The sequence below is a fragment of the Cryptomeria japonica genome, chromosome 7, assembly GCF_030272615.1.
Source record: "Cryptomeria japonica chromosome 7, Sugi_1.0, whole genome shotgun sequence".
Classification (NCBI taxonomy): Eukaryota; Viridiplantae; Streptophyta; class Pinopsida; order Cupressales; family Cupressaceae; genus Cryptomeria; species Cryptomeria japonica.
The window spans coordinates 668,838,923-668,860,242 of record NC_081411.1 but is presented as its reverse complement, the minus strand read 5'-3'; the positions used below and the strand labels follow the sequence as shown (position 1 = coordinate 668,860,242).

Genomic DNA, 21,320 nt, shown 5'->3' with positions numbered 1-21,320 from the left:
GAGTTATATTTCAGCACATGGAACTTTTCAAATTTATTGAAAAATATATATTTATAAAAATAGTAAAAAATACATCCATGTGCACTTATGTTTCAAGTTATCAATATACACCAAAAAAAATGAAAAAAAAAAGGTAAAATTTACTATATAAAGTGTGATGTCTTGTGTAACTTCAATTTCAGCATTTTATCGGCAACTAAATTATAGTGTTTACTTTATGAAAAACTATGTTCAAATAATTTTCCATTTTTTTTTTAAATTACAAACATAAAATACACCAAAAAAATATACATTTTATTGGTTTACATCATTTCAAAATTCAAAACATATATTTCACTTTCTATTGATTCAAAACACATATAACGTTGAATTCAAAAAAAGTTGAATCAACATTGGCCATTTTCTTTATAAAAGCGTGACATAACTTTGTACTTTTACCCATAATCTCAAGCATGCAAATTATGTGGACACAACAAAAAACAAATTAACAATAGCGAGAAAAGAAACATCTTTATTGATAAAATTATGATGTAGTTCACAATTATTTACTTTTTTTAATTTCAACGTTCTACAACTCCTGGTTCTGGTTTTCACTCTAAGCGGCAAGACTTTACTTTTCCACCCAATGTCAACCACTTCCAATTGATATCCTCTTCTCTATCTTAGAACAACTCTTTGTTCTCCTAATGCTTCCTATTCAATTCCCCACAACAATGTCTTGATCATCTTTCAACTAAAATCTTAGCATTTTGTATACCATGGTGGAAGCCCAATGGTCGATAGGGTGCCCCAACCATCGCACTCCACAAGAAACATCACCAAAACCACTATCGATGAGAAAAGTCCATTTTGGTGAGAGTCATCTTCAGCCTCATCAACATGATAGTCAATGGTGTAGGCCTAGTCTAATGGACCAAGGAAAGCACATTGAGGAGACATGACTCTGTTAGAGTGAGACTTTTCAAGTCTCTTTCATCTCACAATGAAGAGAGCTGACAAAAAAAAAAAACCCATTGGTGAGAGTCTTCTCAAGTTTTCTCGATCTTCAATGAGGATGAGGAAAAGAGTGTCACACATGTCCATCAACATGACAAAAAAGATTTGATGAAAAAAAATTAAAGTCTCCTCGATGTCACAAGAGCATATGCCAAAGTGACATGGCCCCACCAAAAAGGGGTTGCACACAATCAAGAACACATCAAAGAGATATGAACTTATCAAGAAGAAGTTCCCCAAGTTTCTTCAATGAAACAATGTTCCCAAACAAAGAGAGATCCAATGAATTCATTCATGAGAAAACATTTTGCCATGAAGTGATGTAAGATGTCTCCTCGATCCATACAAATCACACCGATAGAACACAATCTAAAGCTTGTCAGAGAGACCTACCAATGTCGGTATGAGAGTTCTTGTGTCCCCTCGATACTTTGGTGAGATAGAATTGATAAGACAAGTCTCGATCAATTAGAGACTTCTTGAAGTCTCTTCGATCCAACTAGATCAAACCAACTCAATTCCAAAAACACAAAAATCTAAACCAAGTAATATTGAGATCAAACCCAAACTAAAACAAAAATGTTGTAAATGAGAGAAACTTATGCCCAACTGATGCAGATTGCTCTGAGCTTGAGATGCCCCTACATCAGACACCCTAGGTAGGAAAATGTTACATGAGGGAAACTCATGAACGTTAAGGCCAATCTGGAATTGAAATTCCAAAGTAAGCCAGTCCATTTGCCTTCAACTAGGATGCTTCTAGGACTAATTTTATTTTCCATTGAACCAGGTACTCAAGGTATTCCTTCCCATAGGTCTTATTGGTAACCTCGATATCTATGATTTCATCCACCTCTTCAGATTGCTTCTCAGGTAGTTGGTCCACCCACACTACTATATCAGGTGTATCTATAGGCAAATGTGTCTGAGCACTAGTCTCTCCCTCATAATGTTTGTATAGATCACTAACATTGAAGATAGGAGAGATATCTATGTTCTCTGGAAGGTCAACTTCATAGACATTGGTTGAAAAATTCCTTAAGATCTTGCAAGGAACAATTTTCATCCATTTCAATTTATTACTGGTCCCCTATAGAAACCTTTCCTTCCTCAAATGAACCCAAGCTAACTCACCAATCTGAAATTCCTACTCTCTCATGTGCTAGTCAGCATATTTATTGTACTTAGCAGTACTCTTTTCCAATTGTTCCTTCACATTCATATTCAAAACCCTAATATACTCTACAAAGTCCTTTGCCACTAATTTGACCTCGCCAAATTTGCATGATATTTGAGTTCATCCACACTCCTTGGGCTATAACCATACACAATGTTAAATGGACTCTTCCCTACACTCCTATTAATTGAATTGTTGTAGAAAAACTCTTCTTGTGCCAATGTCGAATCCAAGTAATTTGGTCTATCACCAGTCAAACATCTCAATAGATTACCCAAACTCTTGTTGATAACCTCAGTTTTACCATCAGTTTGTGAATGGTACATTGAACTTAAACCCAACAAGGTGTCTAAACGTTTCCACAAGGTATGCCATAAATGGCCAACAAACTTTGTATCATGGTAAAATATAATACTTTTAGGCAAACCATGTAATTGAACTACTTCTTTAAAAAAAATTACAATATGGGAAGCATCACTAGTCTTCCAACACGGAATAAAATGAGCCATTTTGGAAAATCTATCAATAACAAAAAAAAAATGAATTATTACCTCACTGAGTTTGAGGCAACCCCAAAATAAAATCCATGCTAATGTGTTTCCATGGTCTATTCGAAATTGGTAATGGCTAATACAGTCCTGTTTTTTGCTTCATTCCCTTTGCATGCTGACATACTCTATATCCTTGTACCATCTTCCTGACTTCAACAATCATTCCTAGCCAATAATAACTCTCATTTAGCTAAGCTATTATCTTATCAGTTCCAAAGTGTCCAACCAATCCATCGCTATGTTTTTCTCTTATGAAATTATGCCTCATAGAGCCTTGGGGTATACATAACCTCTTCCCTTTGAAAAACAAGTTCTCTTGAATAAAGTACTCTAGCCATGGAGTTTGGTCCACTCCCATTGGATTCTTGCATGCTAAGCATGCCTCCTTAAAATATAGATCTTGTTCATACAACTCACCCAAAGAATCAAATCCAACAACACTCACCTTTAGCTCATCCAATAGAAAACTCCTTCTACTTAGTGCATTAGCCATTCTATTGGATTTACCACTTCTATATTTCAAAACAAAAGAATAACTTTCCAAAAATTCAACCCATTTCAAATGCTTCTGATTCAACTTACCTTGGCTATTAATGAACTAAAAATATTGATGATCTACATATATAGTACAAATTTCTTTGGCAACAAATAATGCCTCCACTTCTTAAGTGCTTGCACAATTGCATAAAACTCCTAATCATAAACTGAATATTTCCTCTTTTCTTCATTCAACTTTTCACTAAAGTATGCTATCGGCCTTCCCTCTTGACTAAGAACTCCTCCTATTATTGTTCCACTTGCATCACAATCAACCTTGAAAACTTTTCCAAAGTGTAGTAGCACCAACATTGGCTGCAACTATCCACTTGAATTCCTTTCTTACTGTCTTCATTGTTTCAGTTATGGGAGCACAAATTCCACTAAAATTTCTTATGAACTTCCTATAGAAGCTCGCCAACCCAAGAAAACTACAGGCTTCAAACGTACTCCTCGCTGAAGGCCATTCAACAATATACCCTTTACTTTCTCAAGGTTCATTTTTAACCCTTTTTCTGAAACTACAAATCCCAAATAAACCAATGGATATTTCGAAGAGATTGTTTGTGTTTTTAGTTCAGTATTGAGTCTTAGGTTGAAATTTTATTAGGTTAAATATTAAGTTAAATTAGTTAGGGTATTATTCTGACATCATTCTTATGATGTTAGAACTATGCATTTAATAGAACTTTACTGACAGACATTAAGAACCATTCAATTTCACCAATAGACCAAAGATCCATTAAATTCAAAATATTTGTTAATTTTCCCGATCTATCTATATAACGCAACAGCAAACCTGTGGGTAATTATAGGGTTTTGTTTCAAGCGAGTTTGAGGTTTTCTCGAAATGGCCACAAATAGTCTGTCTGCGTGGTATTTCTTCCTTTCAGTTCTCTATATGCTTACTCTACCTTACAATTGTCATCCCCTTACAGTTGGTGGAGACAGCATCGCTTTGGGAGCTTCTCTCACTGGAAATCAGAGCATAGTTTCAAAGAACGGCACCTTCGAATTGGGATTCTTTTGTCCAAACGGAACAAATAACTGGTACATCGGCATCTGGTATGCCCAAATGTCTAACAAGACTATCGTTTGGGTGGCTAATAGAGAGACTCCCATCAGAAACAAGCTAGGCGTTTTGAATCTAACAACTGATGGCTATCTCAAACTGTATGATTCAGATGGGCGATCAATATGGTCAACAAGAAAGAACCAGAAAGCTATAGCCTCCAAAGCTATGATATTGGATTCTGGTAGTTTTGTTATGTTGGGCGCAAACAACATTTCTGAAATTGTGTGGGAGAGTTTCTTGTATCCAGCAGACACATGGTTGTCGGGAATGAAGATGTGGAAAGGCATGAAGCTAACATCTTGGAAGAGTTCGTTGGATCCAGCACCTGGGCCCTTCTCTTTAGAAATGGATCCAGCCCCAAGCAAGACGCAGTTTTTACTGGTGTATAAGGACAATATTACTTACTGGAGCACCGAAGAGTGGGTTGTTGACCATTTCAGCGGTATGCCAGATATGTTGAATAATTTCGCATCCGAAACTTTTAGATTACCCTTTGTAAAGATTTCTCCCACAAAGATGTACTTCACGTATATTCAAATATCAAAATTTGATATTGTGCAGCGTCTAGTCCTGTACAAAACTGGAGATGTACGATCTTTCTATCATTATAATAGCAGCTGGATTAACATCTGGTCTGTGCCAAAAGACCTGTGCTTTGTTTATGATATATGTGGGGCTTATGGAGCATGCAACAGAAACAATCTTCAATTTTGCAGCTGTCTCGAGGGCTTCAAACCCAAAGATAAGCGCGCCTGGTTTTTACAAGATTGGTGGTCAAGCGGATGCCTTCGTAGTAGCCCTCTCTACTGCTCTCCCATTAACGGCACAACCGATGGTTTCTTGCAAAAGAACGACATATCCTTAGCTAAGGAAAAAGCAGTTTCATATTCCCAATACCCAACTCTACCAACATGCAGATCTGCATGTCTGGAAAATTGCTCCTGCAAAGCCTTCGATCTCACTAACTCTACTCCTCCCATCTGTAGAATGTGGTTTGGGGATCTGTTCAATGTTCGCGTTGCATCAAACAGCCAACCCGTCTTCCTTCGCATGGCTGCGTCTGAGTTGCAACAATCCATTTCCAATGGAGGAAGTAACCAAGGTCGTGTCCTTTCAATTTCACTTCCTGTCAGCACTGCTTTCATCCTTGTTTTGGCTTTCCTTGTTATAATATTTCTTCTGAGGAGGCGTGGAATGCTGGGCAAGGGAGGAGATATGGAAGGTCATGAGCTGCTGTCTGCTTCGCTGAGAACATTCACTTACAAGGAGCTGCGAATTGCAACCAACAATTTCAGAGATAAGTTAGGGAAAGGAGCATTTGGCTCTGTCTTCAAAGGATCTCTCCCAGACGATACGCTTGTAGCAGTTAAAAAATTAAGAGGGCTCTAAACAGGTAGAAAAACAGTTTCGTGCAGAAATAAGCACGATTGGAAACATACAACATGTCAATTTGGTCCAGCTTTGCGGATTTTGCATAGAAGGATCACAAAGGCTGCTAGTTTACGAGTACATGCCCAACGGATCTCTCAATTCATTTCTCTTCGCTGGATCACAAAAGTTGTTGGAGTGGAAGACAAGATTCGAGATCGCTCTAGGCACTGCACGAGCTTTAGTTTATCTCCACGAGGAATGCAGAGATCAAATCATCCACTCCGATATAAAGCCCGAGAACATTTTGCTGGATAGCGATTTCACCGCAAAGATAGCTGATTTTGGCCTGGCAAAGTTAGTGGGAAGAGATTTCAGCAGGGTTTTGACAAGCATGAGAGGAACTCAAGGTTACATTGCTCCCGAGTGGCTCGCTGGCTTAGCAATTACTTCCAAGGCAGACGTGTATAGCTTCGGCATGATGGTTCTGGAGATAATATCGGGTCGAAGAAATGTGGACATGAGCGTGAAGGAACAGACTAAGCAGTACTTTCCTTCGTGGGCTGCAACTCAAATTCAAAATGGAGACATGATGAGTATTTTGGACGAAAGAATTGCAGAGCATGTGGATGTTGAGGAGGTGAGAAGAGCTACACTTGCAAGCTTGGTATGCATTGCAAAGGATGAGAATGAGAGGCCAAGCATGGCTCAAGTTCTACTGATTCTCCATGGCAAGATGGATGCTGATACACAAGTAGTCATGAGATCTCTGCAGTATCTAGTTAACCTCTATTAGGTTCCTGTTGTCAATCTATTTTTTAATGTTTTATGCTCTATATTACAGTTAAAATGTTTAGCTCCTCTTGGCTGGGTGCCTTTCCGGTTATGCTTGATTTGGGTAGGGAATAAACTTCTTTTCTCTCCAGGTGATTATGTAAGTTATATGACATAGAAAACTTCATTATAAATATAGAAGCTTACAATAAATTTGTAACGATCAGTTCTGCAGGCTAATTTTATATAAAGAACTGTACCGTAAATGTTGAATGTGGATCAACTAAATTTTCCAAATAGCGATTAGTTAGTCTATATGGTTAAGCTATAGGGTGGTCGGTTTGTTTTTTCCCTCTATTGTGATGCCTTCTCTATTGTGACCCTAATAACCTAGTTCCATGTTCTAGTTATGCATTCATGTTTTAATATGTTCTATGAGAGTGACCATAATTTAAGGTGTGCTTGCAGTTCTATCGTAGATATAATGTTGTCAAATGGATTGGGTTGCAAGAGATATGTTTAGAACATAGAGTGGACAGCGTTGAGATTATTTGATTATGTGATGTTTTGGTTTTAGATGGGAGTGGATTAGTGTGGTTCGTGACTGTGGATCATTCTTCTTTTGTAGCCTATGTGTTATGTTATCCAGAGTTTGTCGAGTGGTCCTACTTCTAACACACACTATCCTCTCCCTTGGCTTTCATGGTCCTAGGTGCAAGAGAAAAGTGTTAGTAACACTCAAATTTTATCTTTTTAAGAGAGGCCTGCCAAGAGACACATCACTCTTGGGAACGACCTCACATGGTAAATCCTTTGAGCCCCTATAAAAATCAAGTGAGAGCGAAAGTTATAGCCTTGGGTATAGTTGTTCCTACAGTGTAACTTGCCGAAAGGACAAATGGGCCCCACCACAAGTTACAAGGTTCTTAAGTGAGTCACTGCAGAATGAACTTATGTCCAAAAACATCAAAAATTACTAAACACCTTGAAGTAGTAGCCCACCCATTCTATTGATTGAGGATATTTGTGATAAATTTAGTGCAAGAGCATAGAAGGTTTTGCTCCCAAGGTACTCACCATACATATTTCCTTGAGTAGAAACATAGCTTTTTGAAAGGTTACTTATAGCTCGATAAAAGTGGTGACTCCCTCATCATAGGGATCATCTATTTGTTATGCTCATGCAAGACTTAGTATATCACATCCTTACTTGCCATGACGGGATTCATAAGGTATGTAGTACCAAAGTTGAAGAAATATCAAGATGTGGGCTGAAATTATCACAACTAGCCATTTGACATTAAGGATAAAGAGTGTTTGAAGTGTTTTTTGTTTTGAGTCAAGACCAGTGCAAATTGAGCCGACTTCAGGCTTTGGAAACACCTAAAATACATTTGAAGGAAAGGGTCATCAAAATTTCAAAGGATTGGGTTGATCTAGACCCACACCTATTTGTACCATTTGAGGCAACATTCTTGTGTTTGTGTGCTTGCTTTGTTTTCTTGTCAAAAAAAATCAAAACTCGGTTCCAAAAACAAGTACTCATCCAACATAAACACTTTCAAAATACCAACAAAAAAATCAAAACAAAGAGCAACAACAAAAGCATCACACTATACGACCATTCTTCACATCTTAAGAAACAAGAATCTTCATCAACTTATCAACTTGAAGAAAAGACCATTGAGCTCAAAGGCTTTTATCAAAAGGAGGAAATTCTTCTATCTTAATAGGCAAATTTTTGTCTCTCATAGAACCTTCTTACGTCACATGTGTCTATATCTTCAAGGGAAATCAAATGAGTTTGATCAAGCGTCATTATACCACAGAGCTTTTAATCAATATAGAGCTTTGACTTATCATCAAAATAAGGGAGGCAAGATCAATCCTGCCTTCTTTCCAGACATTTGTATCACATATAACTCAGTTACGGTAGAACCACCAACCCCTGAACAAGAAGAGAAAGAGTTTGTTCCTTTTGTAACACAAAGTTTTTATTGAAGTACATTTCATCCATTTCCCACATTCACACATCTCAACCAATCCATTTCAACTCTCAAAACATCAAGAGGTTTTTGTCCTAAGTTCTATTTCAATATTGTTTGAATCAAACACAACATATCACTTTTTATAGTGTCTCTACATCTAGGATAAACTCATCCTAAGAGGCATTTCTACACAGGTTAAAACTGGTCTATGAGTGAATCCTCTCATTACTAGGTAGTTGGGTCTGTAACACATCTTAGATCTCTCTAAACCTTATCACATCAAACATTGTCAATCAAACACAACAAGCAATTCAAGAACGAACTTTGGTAACATCTACCTTTAGTGCTAGAGATCCATATGCAAACACCCCACCAATCATCAATCTTTCATTCCATCACCAACTCATCATCATTTTCATCAAACTTCAACAAAAACTTATAAACAAAATGGCTCAAACCAGATCAAGGTCTAGACAAGAAATTGAAGAGGAAGAGGAGGAAAATATCAATGAATTCCAAGAACCCCTTGGAGGAAACGCAAATGATGAAAATCTAAGTACTCCTACTCCTGCGGAAATAGAAAGGGAACAACACGACCCTCTCTTTAATAGACTTGTTGATGAAATACGGAGTAGCAATGTTGATGCTCACTTTTTAAGACTTGCTCAAGAAGGGGCTAAACTACCCTCTGACTTTGATGTTGCACAACTAAGACAAGCATCAAAATGCCAAAGTCGTAATGAGGATGAAAGAGGTCGAGATCACATCAGATATAACCTTCATCAAGGTAATCCCCCACCTCCTCCTCTTCCAAATGAAATAGACATGTTGCGGCAACAAGTCAAAAATCTCGCCCAACAACTTCATAGTGGTGTAAAAACTAATCAATTTTCACTCAATGACATTTGTCCCTACCCTTTGATAGGAATCTTCATATGCCACCTTTTCCATGAGGGTTTCAAACACCCAAGTTTGAAAAGTACCAAGGAAAAGGAGACCCTTGTGATCATGTTAGAGAATTCCATTCAGCTTGCCTCGAAGTGGCATACGAGGACACATACCTAATGCGACTCTTTCCCCAAAGTTTGGGAGGAACAACCACACCATGGTTTTCCCGACTACCAAGTGGCATTAGGACCTTCGAAGAACTAGTCCAGAAGTTCCTACCACATTACTCACACAACATTGAATGTGATATCACCATGGCTGATATATGTAAAACCAAGCAAAAACCAGACGAACTATTTTCAGTCTTTCTGCAACGATGGTGTCAAATGTCTAGCAGACGTTCTCTTCAAAAACCTGAACAAGAACTAGTGGAAATATTTATTTCCAACTTAAACGACGAAGTGAAATTTCACCTAGACATAAAAGACACAGACTCTTTCAATGACATGATCACCAAGGGTGAACTCACAAAGCTGGTTCCCACTTTTTGGTACATCCTAATTTTTGCTGAAATCATACATTTTTTGGAAAATATAATTATTTAAGCTTTAAGAGGTCCCATTTGAAGTAATTAATTGAAGAGAGTTAGATCAAAGGCTCTTAGATCAAAATTTCTTGGATAGAACCTCTCTACTTCTAAATCATACTTGCAATGGAGTCACCTTTGCATCTATCAAATGCTGATAAAAAACCAATTTTACATTAGCATTTGAGGGGTCAAACGAATTCATTTAGAAGTTTCATTTTCTTGAGGATTTAGTCCTTATTATAAGCTTTCCAAATAGTATAATTTTTAATATATTTAAGTTTATTAATATATTTTTATTTTATTTTTTATGAATGTAGGTTTTTCACCGAACATGAACTTCTTTGTTCAATGCATTGGAAAAAATAGCAAACTAATTCAAAAAAATTCTGAAAAATATCTATGCCCTAGGTATTGATGTCTTCTTTCTAACAAAAAAAATAAAACTTAATTTTGATATATATAGAGCAAGTTATGTGTTCAAACGTACACTTATATCTAAATTATAATTAGTCAGACTTCAAAACTTAATAAAATAAAAAATATTCAACATATCACTATCAAACCAACTGCCTGCCCTGGGTATTGATGTTACAAACCCAAATTTAAAAGAGATATGTTTTTATCATTTATAGAAAAAAATTTATACGTTTCGGGATGCACATCACTCTTAAAAAATGTTGTTTCCTGTAAAAAACTACTTTTGAGGGAGATGGAAAAATCAATTAAATTTTACTCAAAAAAAATTGAAAAAAATATATTTAGAATCTACAAAAAGGATGTTACAAATCACTAGTTTACATCATCTTCAAATTCTTAATGATTTAAAAGTTATAGGTGTCGGAAAGTGAAGGTTTTTTGCAAAATGTTCATCTAAGTGTCAAAGTTGGTCAAAAAGTGGGAACCAGTATTGTGAGTTCACCCCCAAAGGTTTAAAATGCGAATGGGCTCTCATCAAAAAAGGGCTTATCAAAATATACAATGAGCAAAAGGATGGCCCTCGCTCGCGCTTCAATAGTGACAAGCCTAACTTCTGGAACAAAAACAAAAACGTCGTCAATGATGGGGTTGTGGATGCAAGAACTATCAAAAGTGCACAACCTGTGGTCCAATTTGTAGGACAGAACCCCCCACCCAAGAATAACACAGTTGCTCCTCCAAATCAAGGACGCAATATATCTCAAGAGGAACCCAGACAGCGTCAGCAAAATTTTAAACCAAAACGAACATACACTCCCTTAGGGGAACCTATTGAAACGGTGTTACGTCAATTGGTTTCTCAAAATCTGGTGACCTTACCCAAAACATCAAATTACGAACCTCAAGTCAAACCTTCATGGTGGAGGGATATTGAACATTGCGATTTCCATCAGGGAAAGGGCATAAGACAAGCAATTGTCACAGATTGAAAGATCTTATTCAGGATCTTATTGACCAAGGTGAAATCAAAATCGAAGGACATGACCCAAAAACAACAAACAATGATCATCTCATGTTCAAAAATCCACTTCCATCACAAGATCAAAGGGGTCCTTCCACTTCAGGGAGAAACACAGATACCACTGATTATACGCAAGCCGCATATAATTACATTGTTAATCACCTATATGATGCCAGTGAACAAATTGCAACTATTACCATAAAAAATCCCAGCTCCACTTGCAATGTTGTTACACGTCGCGGCAAGATCACCATAAAAGCAGCTCCACAAGGCACCTTATATATCCCAAAGCAATATAACCTTGTGGAACAATTAGATAAAATGTCTGCACTGATATCTATCTTAGAGCTATTGCACCTATCCCCATCTCATAAAACAATCTTGGATCAAGCTCTCCAAGAGGAATTAGTCCCTGCAAACCTAAAAATAGATCAATTCCAAGCTATGGTTGGAAACCTAAGATCATCACCTTGTCTCACTTTCTCTGAAAGTGACAATGCATCCTTCCAACAACCTCATAATGCCTCACTCCACATTGAAGGATTTATCAACCAACATAGGATCAAGCGAGTCTTGATCGACAATGGAGCCGGCTTGAATATCTGTACACTACAATTGGTCACAGCATTGGGATATGCAATTGAATCAATGGATCCCCGCAAGAAGATAACAATCAAAGCTTATGATGATGTAGAGTGGTCATCCAAAGGAGCTATTGTGCTACTAATCCGAGTAGGCCCAGTGGTGAAGCACATCATCTGTCAAATTCTGGACCTTCCTCTGCTGTATAATTTGTTGTTAGGAAGACCTTGGATACACGCCATGCAAGTCGTTCCATCCACCTACCATTAGTGTATCAAGTTCCCTCATAATGGTGTAGAAATTACAATCCTGGGCGATGCAAATCCCTTTGTGTATTAGCACAATATCAATCATCAACCAGAGATTACCGTTCCCAACAACAGAGAAGCCATCCCATCCACATCATACATAAGTCCAGCCTCTCTTTCTAGTTCAAACACCACTATACCCAAGCAAGAGAATCTCAAGATGAAAATAGCAGAGGAAGGTCCTGGGGAGTACAATTTGAGTCAACTCTTTTGTGTTGGACAAATGCCTACTTCTCCTAGAACTCATGGTAAACATCAATGGTTACTTCAAACGGCCTTGGTCAAGCCAGCATGCACTTTCACGCCTTTCATCCTTAGAAAGAGTCAAGAAGAAGAGACCAGAGATGAAGACTTAGCAGAATGGATCTATAAAGATCCCATCACCATGGACATTCCACAAGCTAAGCTTCCCACAGATCAGTATGGAAAAGGCCTTCTAATTATGCAGCAAATGAGTTATGATGGTCAGAGTGCTTTAGGACCTTGCAAGCAAGGACGACATGAACCGTTGTAGCCAGAATTAAAGCCCAAAGATAACACGGGACTAGGCTTTCAAAAGGAGATCCTTCCTAAGCTTAGATTCAAAGGAAAACCTAGCAAACCTCTATATAAGCCAGCTACAAAGAAGTCACCTTTGTTTATATCAGTAGCACCACGCACCATAGCAACTGCCCCATTGAGGCTAAAAATCCCAGCAAAACCAACCACAACACCAGTCATCCCACCAATCAAACCAGCAACCCCATCAGCAGCAGCCATAACATCAATAGCACCGTTAGCAACAGCATCTATATCATAACCCATAGCAATATCGACAACACCGGCAATTTCAGTAGAAGCAGCAAATTCAACATTACCAATACTTCACGTATCAGATTCATTGATCCCCATAATCCTTCCTGCAGCACCAATCATTTCATCTACAAAGGTACACCAACCGAGCACACCTGCAGTGTTTAACTCAAAGGACATCCCAGTATGGTATAGTAATCGGATCCCGGAAAGTGACTCAGAGACTGACTCACATGAGTGGGAATTTTATTCTGTCCAGCTTAATACTTCAGATGAGGAAGATGCATCACTACCTCCACCTCGCACAGACATCCCTATTTACGGAGAAGCACAGATAAAGACCTCTTGGATTCCTGAATTGGAAACTTCTTCCACATGCCCTACGTCACATCCTATGCCTGATTCTGATGGGGAGAGTACCATCAATGACCTTCATCACAACATCTTAACCCTCACTGACACATCTAATAAACTTAATCTAATCGATGAGGTAATGCCCATTATCCATCCTGAACTCATCGAATGGAACCAACCTAATCCCCCATGCCTTGACCACTTCCAAAATGATGAGGCGATCATTGACTTTTTGGAACTACGGGATAACATACCATGTGGGGATCACAAAGTTGGATTCGCCTTTGAACTTAATAGTGCAGCATACTTTAGGGCAGATGCCAAACCTTTTAGCTGCAAAACAATAAAAGATGGATCTTCCAGTAAAAACCACACTATGGCACTGTTTGATCCTAAAAAGGTAAAGAGAAAGAGTGTATCCAATGGTGAAAACCTCTTTGAGGCACCGAAGAATGAAAGGTTTGAAATTCTCCCCTCTAGTACACAACAGGAATGATCAACAATTCTCATTGAGGAAACAAAAGAATACAACGTGGGGACACCTGAAACTCCTCACCACATACATCTGGCATCTCTTTTAACTCCAGAGGAACGGCCTAAGTTTGTCAAATTATTCAAAAAGCGTCAGATCAACTTTGCATGGTCATATGCAGATATGCCTGGACTTGATCCTGATTTAGTCATGCATCATCTCACCGTAGCAGAAGGAGCCAAGCCTGTCAAGTAGAAACTTCGCAAGATGCATCCTCAAATCGTGGTACTAGTCAAAGAAGAACTTAAGAAACACTTGGATGTTGGTTTTATTAGACCAATTGATTATGCAGATTGGATATCCAATAGTGTGCCTATCGGCAAACCAAATGGGGGCATTCGTATCTGTGCTAACTTCAGAGATCTGAACAAGGCATGTCCTAAAGATGACTTCCCCCTACCACACATCGACATAATAGTGGACCTAACAGCCGGACATGCCATGCTTTCACTCCTGGATGGCTTTTCAGGTTACAACCAGATAAAGATTGCACTAGAAGATCAACATAAGATGACCTTCACATGTCCATGGGGAACATACTGCTGGAATGTGATGCCTTTTGGTCTAAAGAATGCAGGAAAAAGGCACTCCAAGATCTAGTGGAGATGGATGTAGAACATGTCCCAAAGACTCACATGTCTCCTCAAAACATAAAGAGACCTCCTCCAACTGTTGTACATAAGTATCCACAATCATATCAACCTCAAAAGAATGATCATGTAGAGAATGATCAAGAGGGTCAGAGTGTGCCCTCGCAACAATTGAAGAAGGATCATCTTCATCAAAGAGAAGATGAATGTCATCAATGATGTCTCCCAAATCTGCAATGTAGGATTCCACAAACAAACCTGCAATGTCTGTCAGGTAATCATCCCATGAATCTGAAGCTGGAAGACAATGAATATCATGTTGCACTGAATCACTTGAAGGCAAAACTGTCGCACTATCTGCATCATCAGGTGCAATAGGTGATGTGATATCAATATGAGGAGATGAATTACAAGGCTCAAGAATGGGGTCACATGTGAGAATCCCCATGTTCAAGTGCCCAAAGTTCTCCTCAAAATCTGAACCATCACAAGAAGTGTGATCAACATGTGTAGAATCATCAAATGTGAAATCATCATCATCAACAAAATCTGAAAAGGAGTATAACTGAGACGCATGATCAACCACCCCAATTGCAATGATAGCTCTAGTCTCCAAATCTCTAATGAAAACTGACTCAGGTGTGAACTCCACAACTCTCTTAGTTGCACCATGTGTGATTTGATAGATGGAAAGGAGATTGTTTGTCAAGTGGGGTACACACAACACATCATTGAAGGAGTTATTCCCACTATCAATAGACCCTTTCCCAATCACATCAATGTATGTATGATTGCCCATCAAAATCTGAGGCATGGTGCAAGGCTCAAATGTAGAGAACATAAACTGTGAAGATGCCATATGATGAGAAGCCCCTAAATCTAGAAGCCATCTCTCTGAATCATGACTGGTAGTAGCACAAAGAGCTTTTCCTTTTCTTGTCCCAAAAGAGTGAGTCTTCCCACTTGTAGAAGCCATGAATGCTTGCCCTTTTCCTTTTGAATGTGAGGAAGTGGAAGTTGATGAATCATCCTTAGGCAAATCAATCTTATGCTTTTTGATGATATGTGTGAGCTCATCAATCTTTTTAAAATGGCAATGATGCTCCTCGTGACCAAACTTTTTACAATAGGCACAAGTAGGTTTCTCCCTCTTTGGTGAATTATCCCTCTTGGCAGAGGATATATCTCCTTGTTGTGGATAGGATGATGCTTTATCCTTGGGCTTTGATTTCCATTTCTTCTTGTTTGAGTTGTCCTTTCCTTTGTTCCCTTGATTTGCCACTAATGCTTGAGACTTAGAAGCCTTAAGAATGCCCATGCTTATCAACTTAGTTTGTTCCATCATCAACATTTCATTGAAAGCTTCAAATGTAGGCATTGTGTAGCTTGAAACCATTGTCATCCTATGGGTTTGGAAACTAGAAAAAAATGTTGCATATTCTTGTAGAAGCTTGCCCATCAAGTTGAAGATCAATTGAGTATCCTTCTTATCAATGCCACAATCTTTGAGTTGTGCCCTCAACTCATTTGCCTTGGTGACATAATCTTGTATATAGCAAAGTTCTTGGGATCCAACATGGTGAGATCACTATCAATTTGATATCCCCTAATCTCATCAAATTGACCATACAAGTCTTGAAACTTTTGCCAAGCATCCATGATTAGAGTACACTTCTCAATATGAAAAATGAGATCCTTTGATACATACTTTCTTAAGGTACCAATTGCCATGATATTTTTAGTGAGCCAATCCAAGTGACCAACTGGATCAAGCTTAGGATCAACGAGAGCAACAATAGTTCCATCAATGTAATGAGTTAGTCCTTTTTCCATAGGTTTACTCCATGCATCAATTTTCCAAGTAGCATAATTATGAGGAGTTAAGAGAGGAAACTTATAAGAACCCATAGCAGCAAAAAGGAAGGAACACAGGAGCACAAAAGCACAAGAGACACCCCCCCAAATTAAATCAATCAAAGTACCACCCCAAAAATGATGATTTTGGCACTTTATATGTAGTGCGTGTACAATAGGCCACTTGCAAAACAAGGAAAAGTGGACTTCTGATTTCAATTTACAACTTCTCAAAATGAGATCTAAGAGACTTCAATAAATACTGCTAGTGATCTAAACTGAGATCCAAGCAAAATGCAAGTACCAAATATGCCAAAAATGGCCAAATAATGAAAGTACAATTTCTACTTAAAATTACTACAAACAAATGGCAGCTTATGAAAGTAGATGAAAAAATATGCACTTTCACAAAAAATGGCACTTGAAAAGGAGTCCATATGAGCCCAAATGAAGCCTCCAAAGTTGTAATAATCGGGATTTCACGATTTCTGAAAAACCTGTATCCGAGAAATAGAAACATCCTACACCATTGTACAAACCATGAAATTCTACCCCCAAATAAAAAAAATTGCTCGAAAAAAGGAGTTCGGATGAGTGAGATATCGCTATTTGAAAATCACCTGCAAAATTATAATTTCTGGAAAATTTCCATCCCAGCTTCAAACTTTAAATGCCTCTAGATTTGGCCTCCGAAGTCTGATTTGGATGAAACAAAAGGCAAAATCGACTTTCTTGGACCTCCTCAATCCAATGGTAACCTCAGATTTGATCCATCAAGCTTCAATAATAACCTGCAATAGAAAGATCCAAAATGCAAACCCCAAATAGCATCAAATTTCTCTCAATTAGCAAACCAATGACACTCTAATGGCTCTGATACCATGTGAGATTTTGCCAAGATCAAGAGGCAATGGAAAGCACAAATAAGAGAGAACAAAATAGATGATAGAAATAAACTGTATTCTATCAAGATGAAAAATATGATCAACTGGATCATTAAGCATTACATACAATGAATATGAGCCTGATTATATAGGCAAGGCTATATGGATATGTGAACACACAAACATGACATGTGGCTCAATAAGAAACAAGGGTAGGTAAGAAATAGGTGTGGGTAGGTAGGAGAAATAATATAATATTCCACATGAGGTGGATCACCCACTGAATGTGGAGTGTAACAACAAGATCACACCATAAAAGGTGGAAATTCTCCTACACACACTATCCCAATGTGGTACAAACACCCAAGTGTCTCATACCCAAACTACTATGAAATGCATTTTCGAAGTATACTTAAGTAAAGTGTAATAATATCCAAGATGAATAATTATTTACACCAACACTTTGTTTTCACTGTTGTGCAGGTAGTAAGGCAGTCGATCAGTTTTTTAAGTTTTTTTGCTTTCTTTAATCTTTGATCAGCTCTCTATTTATATTAGAGACTATGTAATAGTTTTTATTATTCAAGCTAATGCATACAATATATTTCTCAGTTCTAAGAAATTCATAGCAGTCTTCTTCTTTTCAGTTTAGTTTTTTTTTGTTTGTTAAATTGAATAATCTTTCAATGCCTTTCCACATCTTCATTCCTGACAACCATGTGTCTGTTGGATACAAGAAACTCTCCCACACAATTTCAGAAATGTTGCGGATGCCCAACATAACAAAACTACCATAATCCAACATCATATCTCTAGAGGCTATAGCTTTCTGGTTCTTTCTTGTTGACCATATTGATCGCCCATCTGAATCATACAGTTTGAGATAGCCGTCAGTTGTTAGATTCAAAACACCTGGCTTGTTTCTGATGGGAGTCTCCCTATTAGCCACCCAAACAATAGTCTTGTCAGACATTTGGGCATACCAAATGCCGATGTACTAGTTTTTTGTTTCGTTTGGAAAAAAGAATCCCAATTCGAAGGTGTCATTCTTTGAAAGTATGCTCTGATTTCCAGTGAGAGAAGATCCCAAAGCGATGTTGTCTCCACCAACTGTAAGGGGATCACAATTGTAAGGTAGACTAAGCATATACAGAACTGAGAGGAAGAAATACCATGCAGACAGACTATTTGTGGCCATTTCGAAAAAACTTCAAACTCCCTTGAATTAAAACCCTACAATTACCCATAGGTTTGTTGTTGTGTTATATAGATAGATCGGTAAGATTAACAAATATTTTGAATTTAATGGATCTTTGGTCTATTAGTGAAGTTTAATGATTCTTAATGTCTGTCAGTTAAGTTCTATATTAAATCCATGATTTTGATAGAATAATACCCTAACTAATTTAACTTAATATTTAACCCAATAAAATTTCAACCTAAGACTCCATACTCAATTAAAAACACAAACAAATCTCTTCAAAATATCCATTGGCTTTGGCTTTTTGCCTACTAGTCAAATGCTATGAATATCCATCGGTCTGTTGCCTATTTGTCAAATGTTATATTAGGGTAGAATTTACAAATTGATGGTAAATTTTATTTGATTTATTAGGACAGAGCTTACAAATTGATAGATGCAGCAATAAAAGGACACCGCAATAAATCTGAAAATAATAGTTTTCTTGATATTCTAGAAAGGAAACCATAGATTGTATATGACACGGCACTAGAATTTCAGAAATTTAAGTCATAGATTGTCATTTATTTGATGGTCCATAAATTACTGCTTAGTTTCTGTTTGGTCTTTCCAATCTTCCTTGCGAAGTCATGTGTGATGGGTCAAAAGTCTTTTTAAGCCGGCCACTTGAATAACAAAGTCTACACTGATAATGATTTCTTCCTGCACTCGGAAGGAAAATGGTAAATTTATTGACTACGGCGGAATAGCAAAACAATTAATAAGCGTTTTTATCTCTTAACGACCCAAAGAGGTGGCGTGTAGACCTTCCCTTCAGCATTAAATTCACTAATAACTAGCAATCGTATCTTGGTGTCCAATAGATACATGGAAAAGGTTTGGAAGAATCATTTTTATTTTTTTTGCATACAATTGTATAGTACATGAGATTAAGTGGTAGGTAATTTAGCAAATTATGTTGCCTATGCAACAAAGGCCTAGAATTAGGATTATGTTATATCTACAATAAGAGGAGAAGGAGGGAGAGAGAGAGAGAGAGAGAGAGAGAGAGAGAGAGAGAGCATTGGAAAGATAGTGGGGATCAAAGAGATAAGAGAGAGGAAGGAGAGGAAAAAATAGAGATGGAAAGAGAGAGATAATGATTGAGGGGTACATGGATATATAGAAAGATAAAGATATAGGAAGTGATATATAGAGAGTAGAGAGGGATATAGATAGAGTAGAAGAGATAGAGAGACGAGTGAGAGATAGAGAGGTAGAGAGGGAAGGAGAATGAGTGAGAGATATGGAGATAGAGATAGGGGAGAGATATAGAGAGAAATATAGAGATATAAATAGAAATTAAGATGTAGAAAGAGAGGGAGGGGGAGAGAGGGAGAGAAAGAGATAAATAGAGGGAGAGGTGAAAAGGATAGAGGTATTCATTTAACTGACTAATGTTTCTCATATCATATAACTCTACAAAATGGGAAATTATCTTCCTATCATTCTTATGATGGAGGAGAAAAATGTCTAGGTGATAATTGTGTGCATCAAATTGTTGGTTGTTGGAAGGTGTAGTTGTCTTTTAGTCTCGATGGATGAGAATGCCTCATGGAGCATAATTATTACTATTACACTAAAACACTAACCAATGACAACTAAATGCACTAGATATAGATGATTAAATAGTTTCAATTATCTTGCATAAGTAAAAATTCCTATCAATTGTGGACCTTGAAAACCGTAGATATAATATATTAATAAAAAATAATCATATAAATCTATTTATTAACAAATATTTATTGCTAATAATATGAAAGCATAAAATTATTAAATGATTGATCCTTCATTTCTACAAAATATCATGTTGAATTCAAGGTCAAAATATGATGATATTTTTTCTTTTCGATATGTCTTTTCTTGTTTTTTAAATTATAAGTAATAATGTCTTGAATTAATATTAAAATTTATATAAAAAACTACAAGTAAAAGCTAAAGTATTGGACCCCAAATCACCTATACATGATAAAGATTTTATTTAATTCCTTGACTATTTCATACCCTTACTTATGAGAAGTAGAATATTCTCAAATTGTTGATGTTATAATTAATATATTACATATTTACATTATCAGAACTAATATTAATTATATTAAAATAAGGATTTTTTTGTATTTTAAAAATATTTCACATGTCTATTTATCATTTTACAAAAACAAATAAAATATCAACCAAAAAATAAGTTTAAAATTAAAAAGAAGGAGAAAATCTCTTGATGGGATGGAAAGATTAATGAGCTTTGTTGTAAATATAAATATATTTTTAAAATAAGATAATAAATTCTATATTTAAAAATATATTTATTGTTTATTTAAATTATTTTTTACAAATCCTTAAATTAAAATAGAAAATACTAAAAGCCAACTTCATTTCTTAATAATATTAAGTATTTGCATTAAAAAAAAAAAGGATATTAATTTTATCTAAAAAATTTGACACTTAAAATCCAACAAAATTTATATAAAATAAATACATATATGTTATATAAAAAAATTGAAGTCTTAAATATAACATCATCATATTAATATTGTATAGTCAAAACTATAAAATATTTAATTAAATAAAATATGAATATAATAAAAAAATGAGCTTATCAATTATAGACAATTGTATTTTCAATCCTTTAATAAAATGGATAATATTATTTTTGTTATATTATTGACAACTCTAAAAATGAATCTAAACAACAATTTAAAAAAGTTCTTTGTTGCCACAAACTAAGTAATTCGCCAGTCATAATATAATTTGCACATGAAAACACGTGAAAAGCAATGATTGGGATTGTGAAATAACATGAATT

General features: G+C 36.6%; 2 protein-coding genes across 2 annotated transcripts; both read left to right on the top strand.

Annotated features, from left to right (window-relative positions):
- The first annotated feature begins 4,111 nt into the window (after positions 1 to 4,111).
- LOC131856915 (G-type lectin S-receptor-like serine/threonine-protein kinase At2g19130) lies at positions 4,112 to 5,725 on the top strand. The gene has a single exon (XM_059208873.1). The coding sequence runs from the start codon at positions 4,112 to 4,114 to the stop codon at positions 5,723 to 5,725; it is 1,614 nt and encodes a 537-aa protein (XP_059064856.1).
- A 121-nt stretch (positions 5,726 to 5,846) lies between these two features.
- On the top strand, positions 5,847 to 7,033 carry LOC131856914 (G-type lectin S-receptor-like serine/threonine-protein kinase At2g19130). Its single transcript, XM_059208872.1, has 3 exons — positions 5,847 to 6,458; positions 6,549 to 6,638; positions 6,947 to 7,033. The coding sequence occupies exons 1-3, from the start codon at positions 5,847 to 5,849 to the stop codon at positions 7,031 to 7,033; spliced, it is 789 nt and encodes a 262-aa protein (XP_059064855.1).
- The last annotated feature ends 14,287 nt before the right edge of the window (positions 7,034 to 21,320 follow it).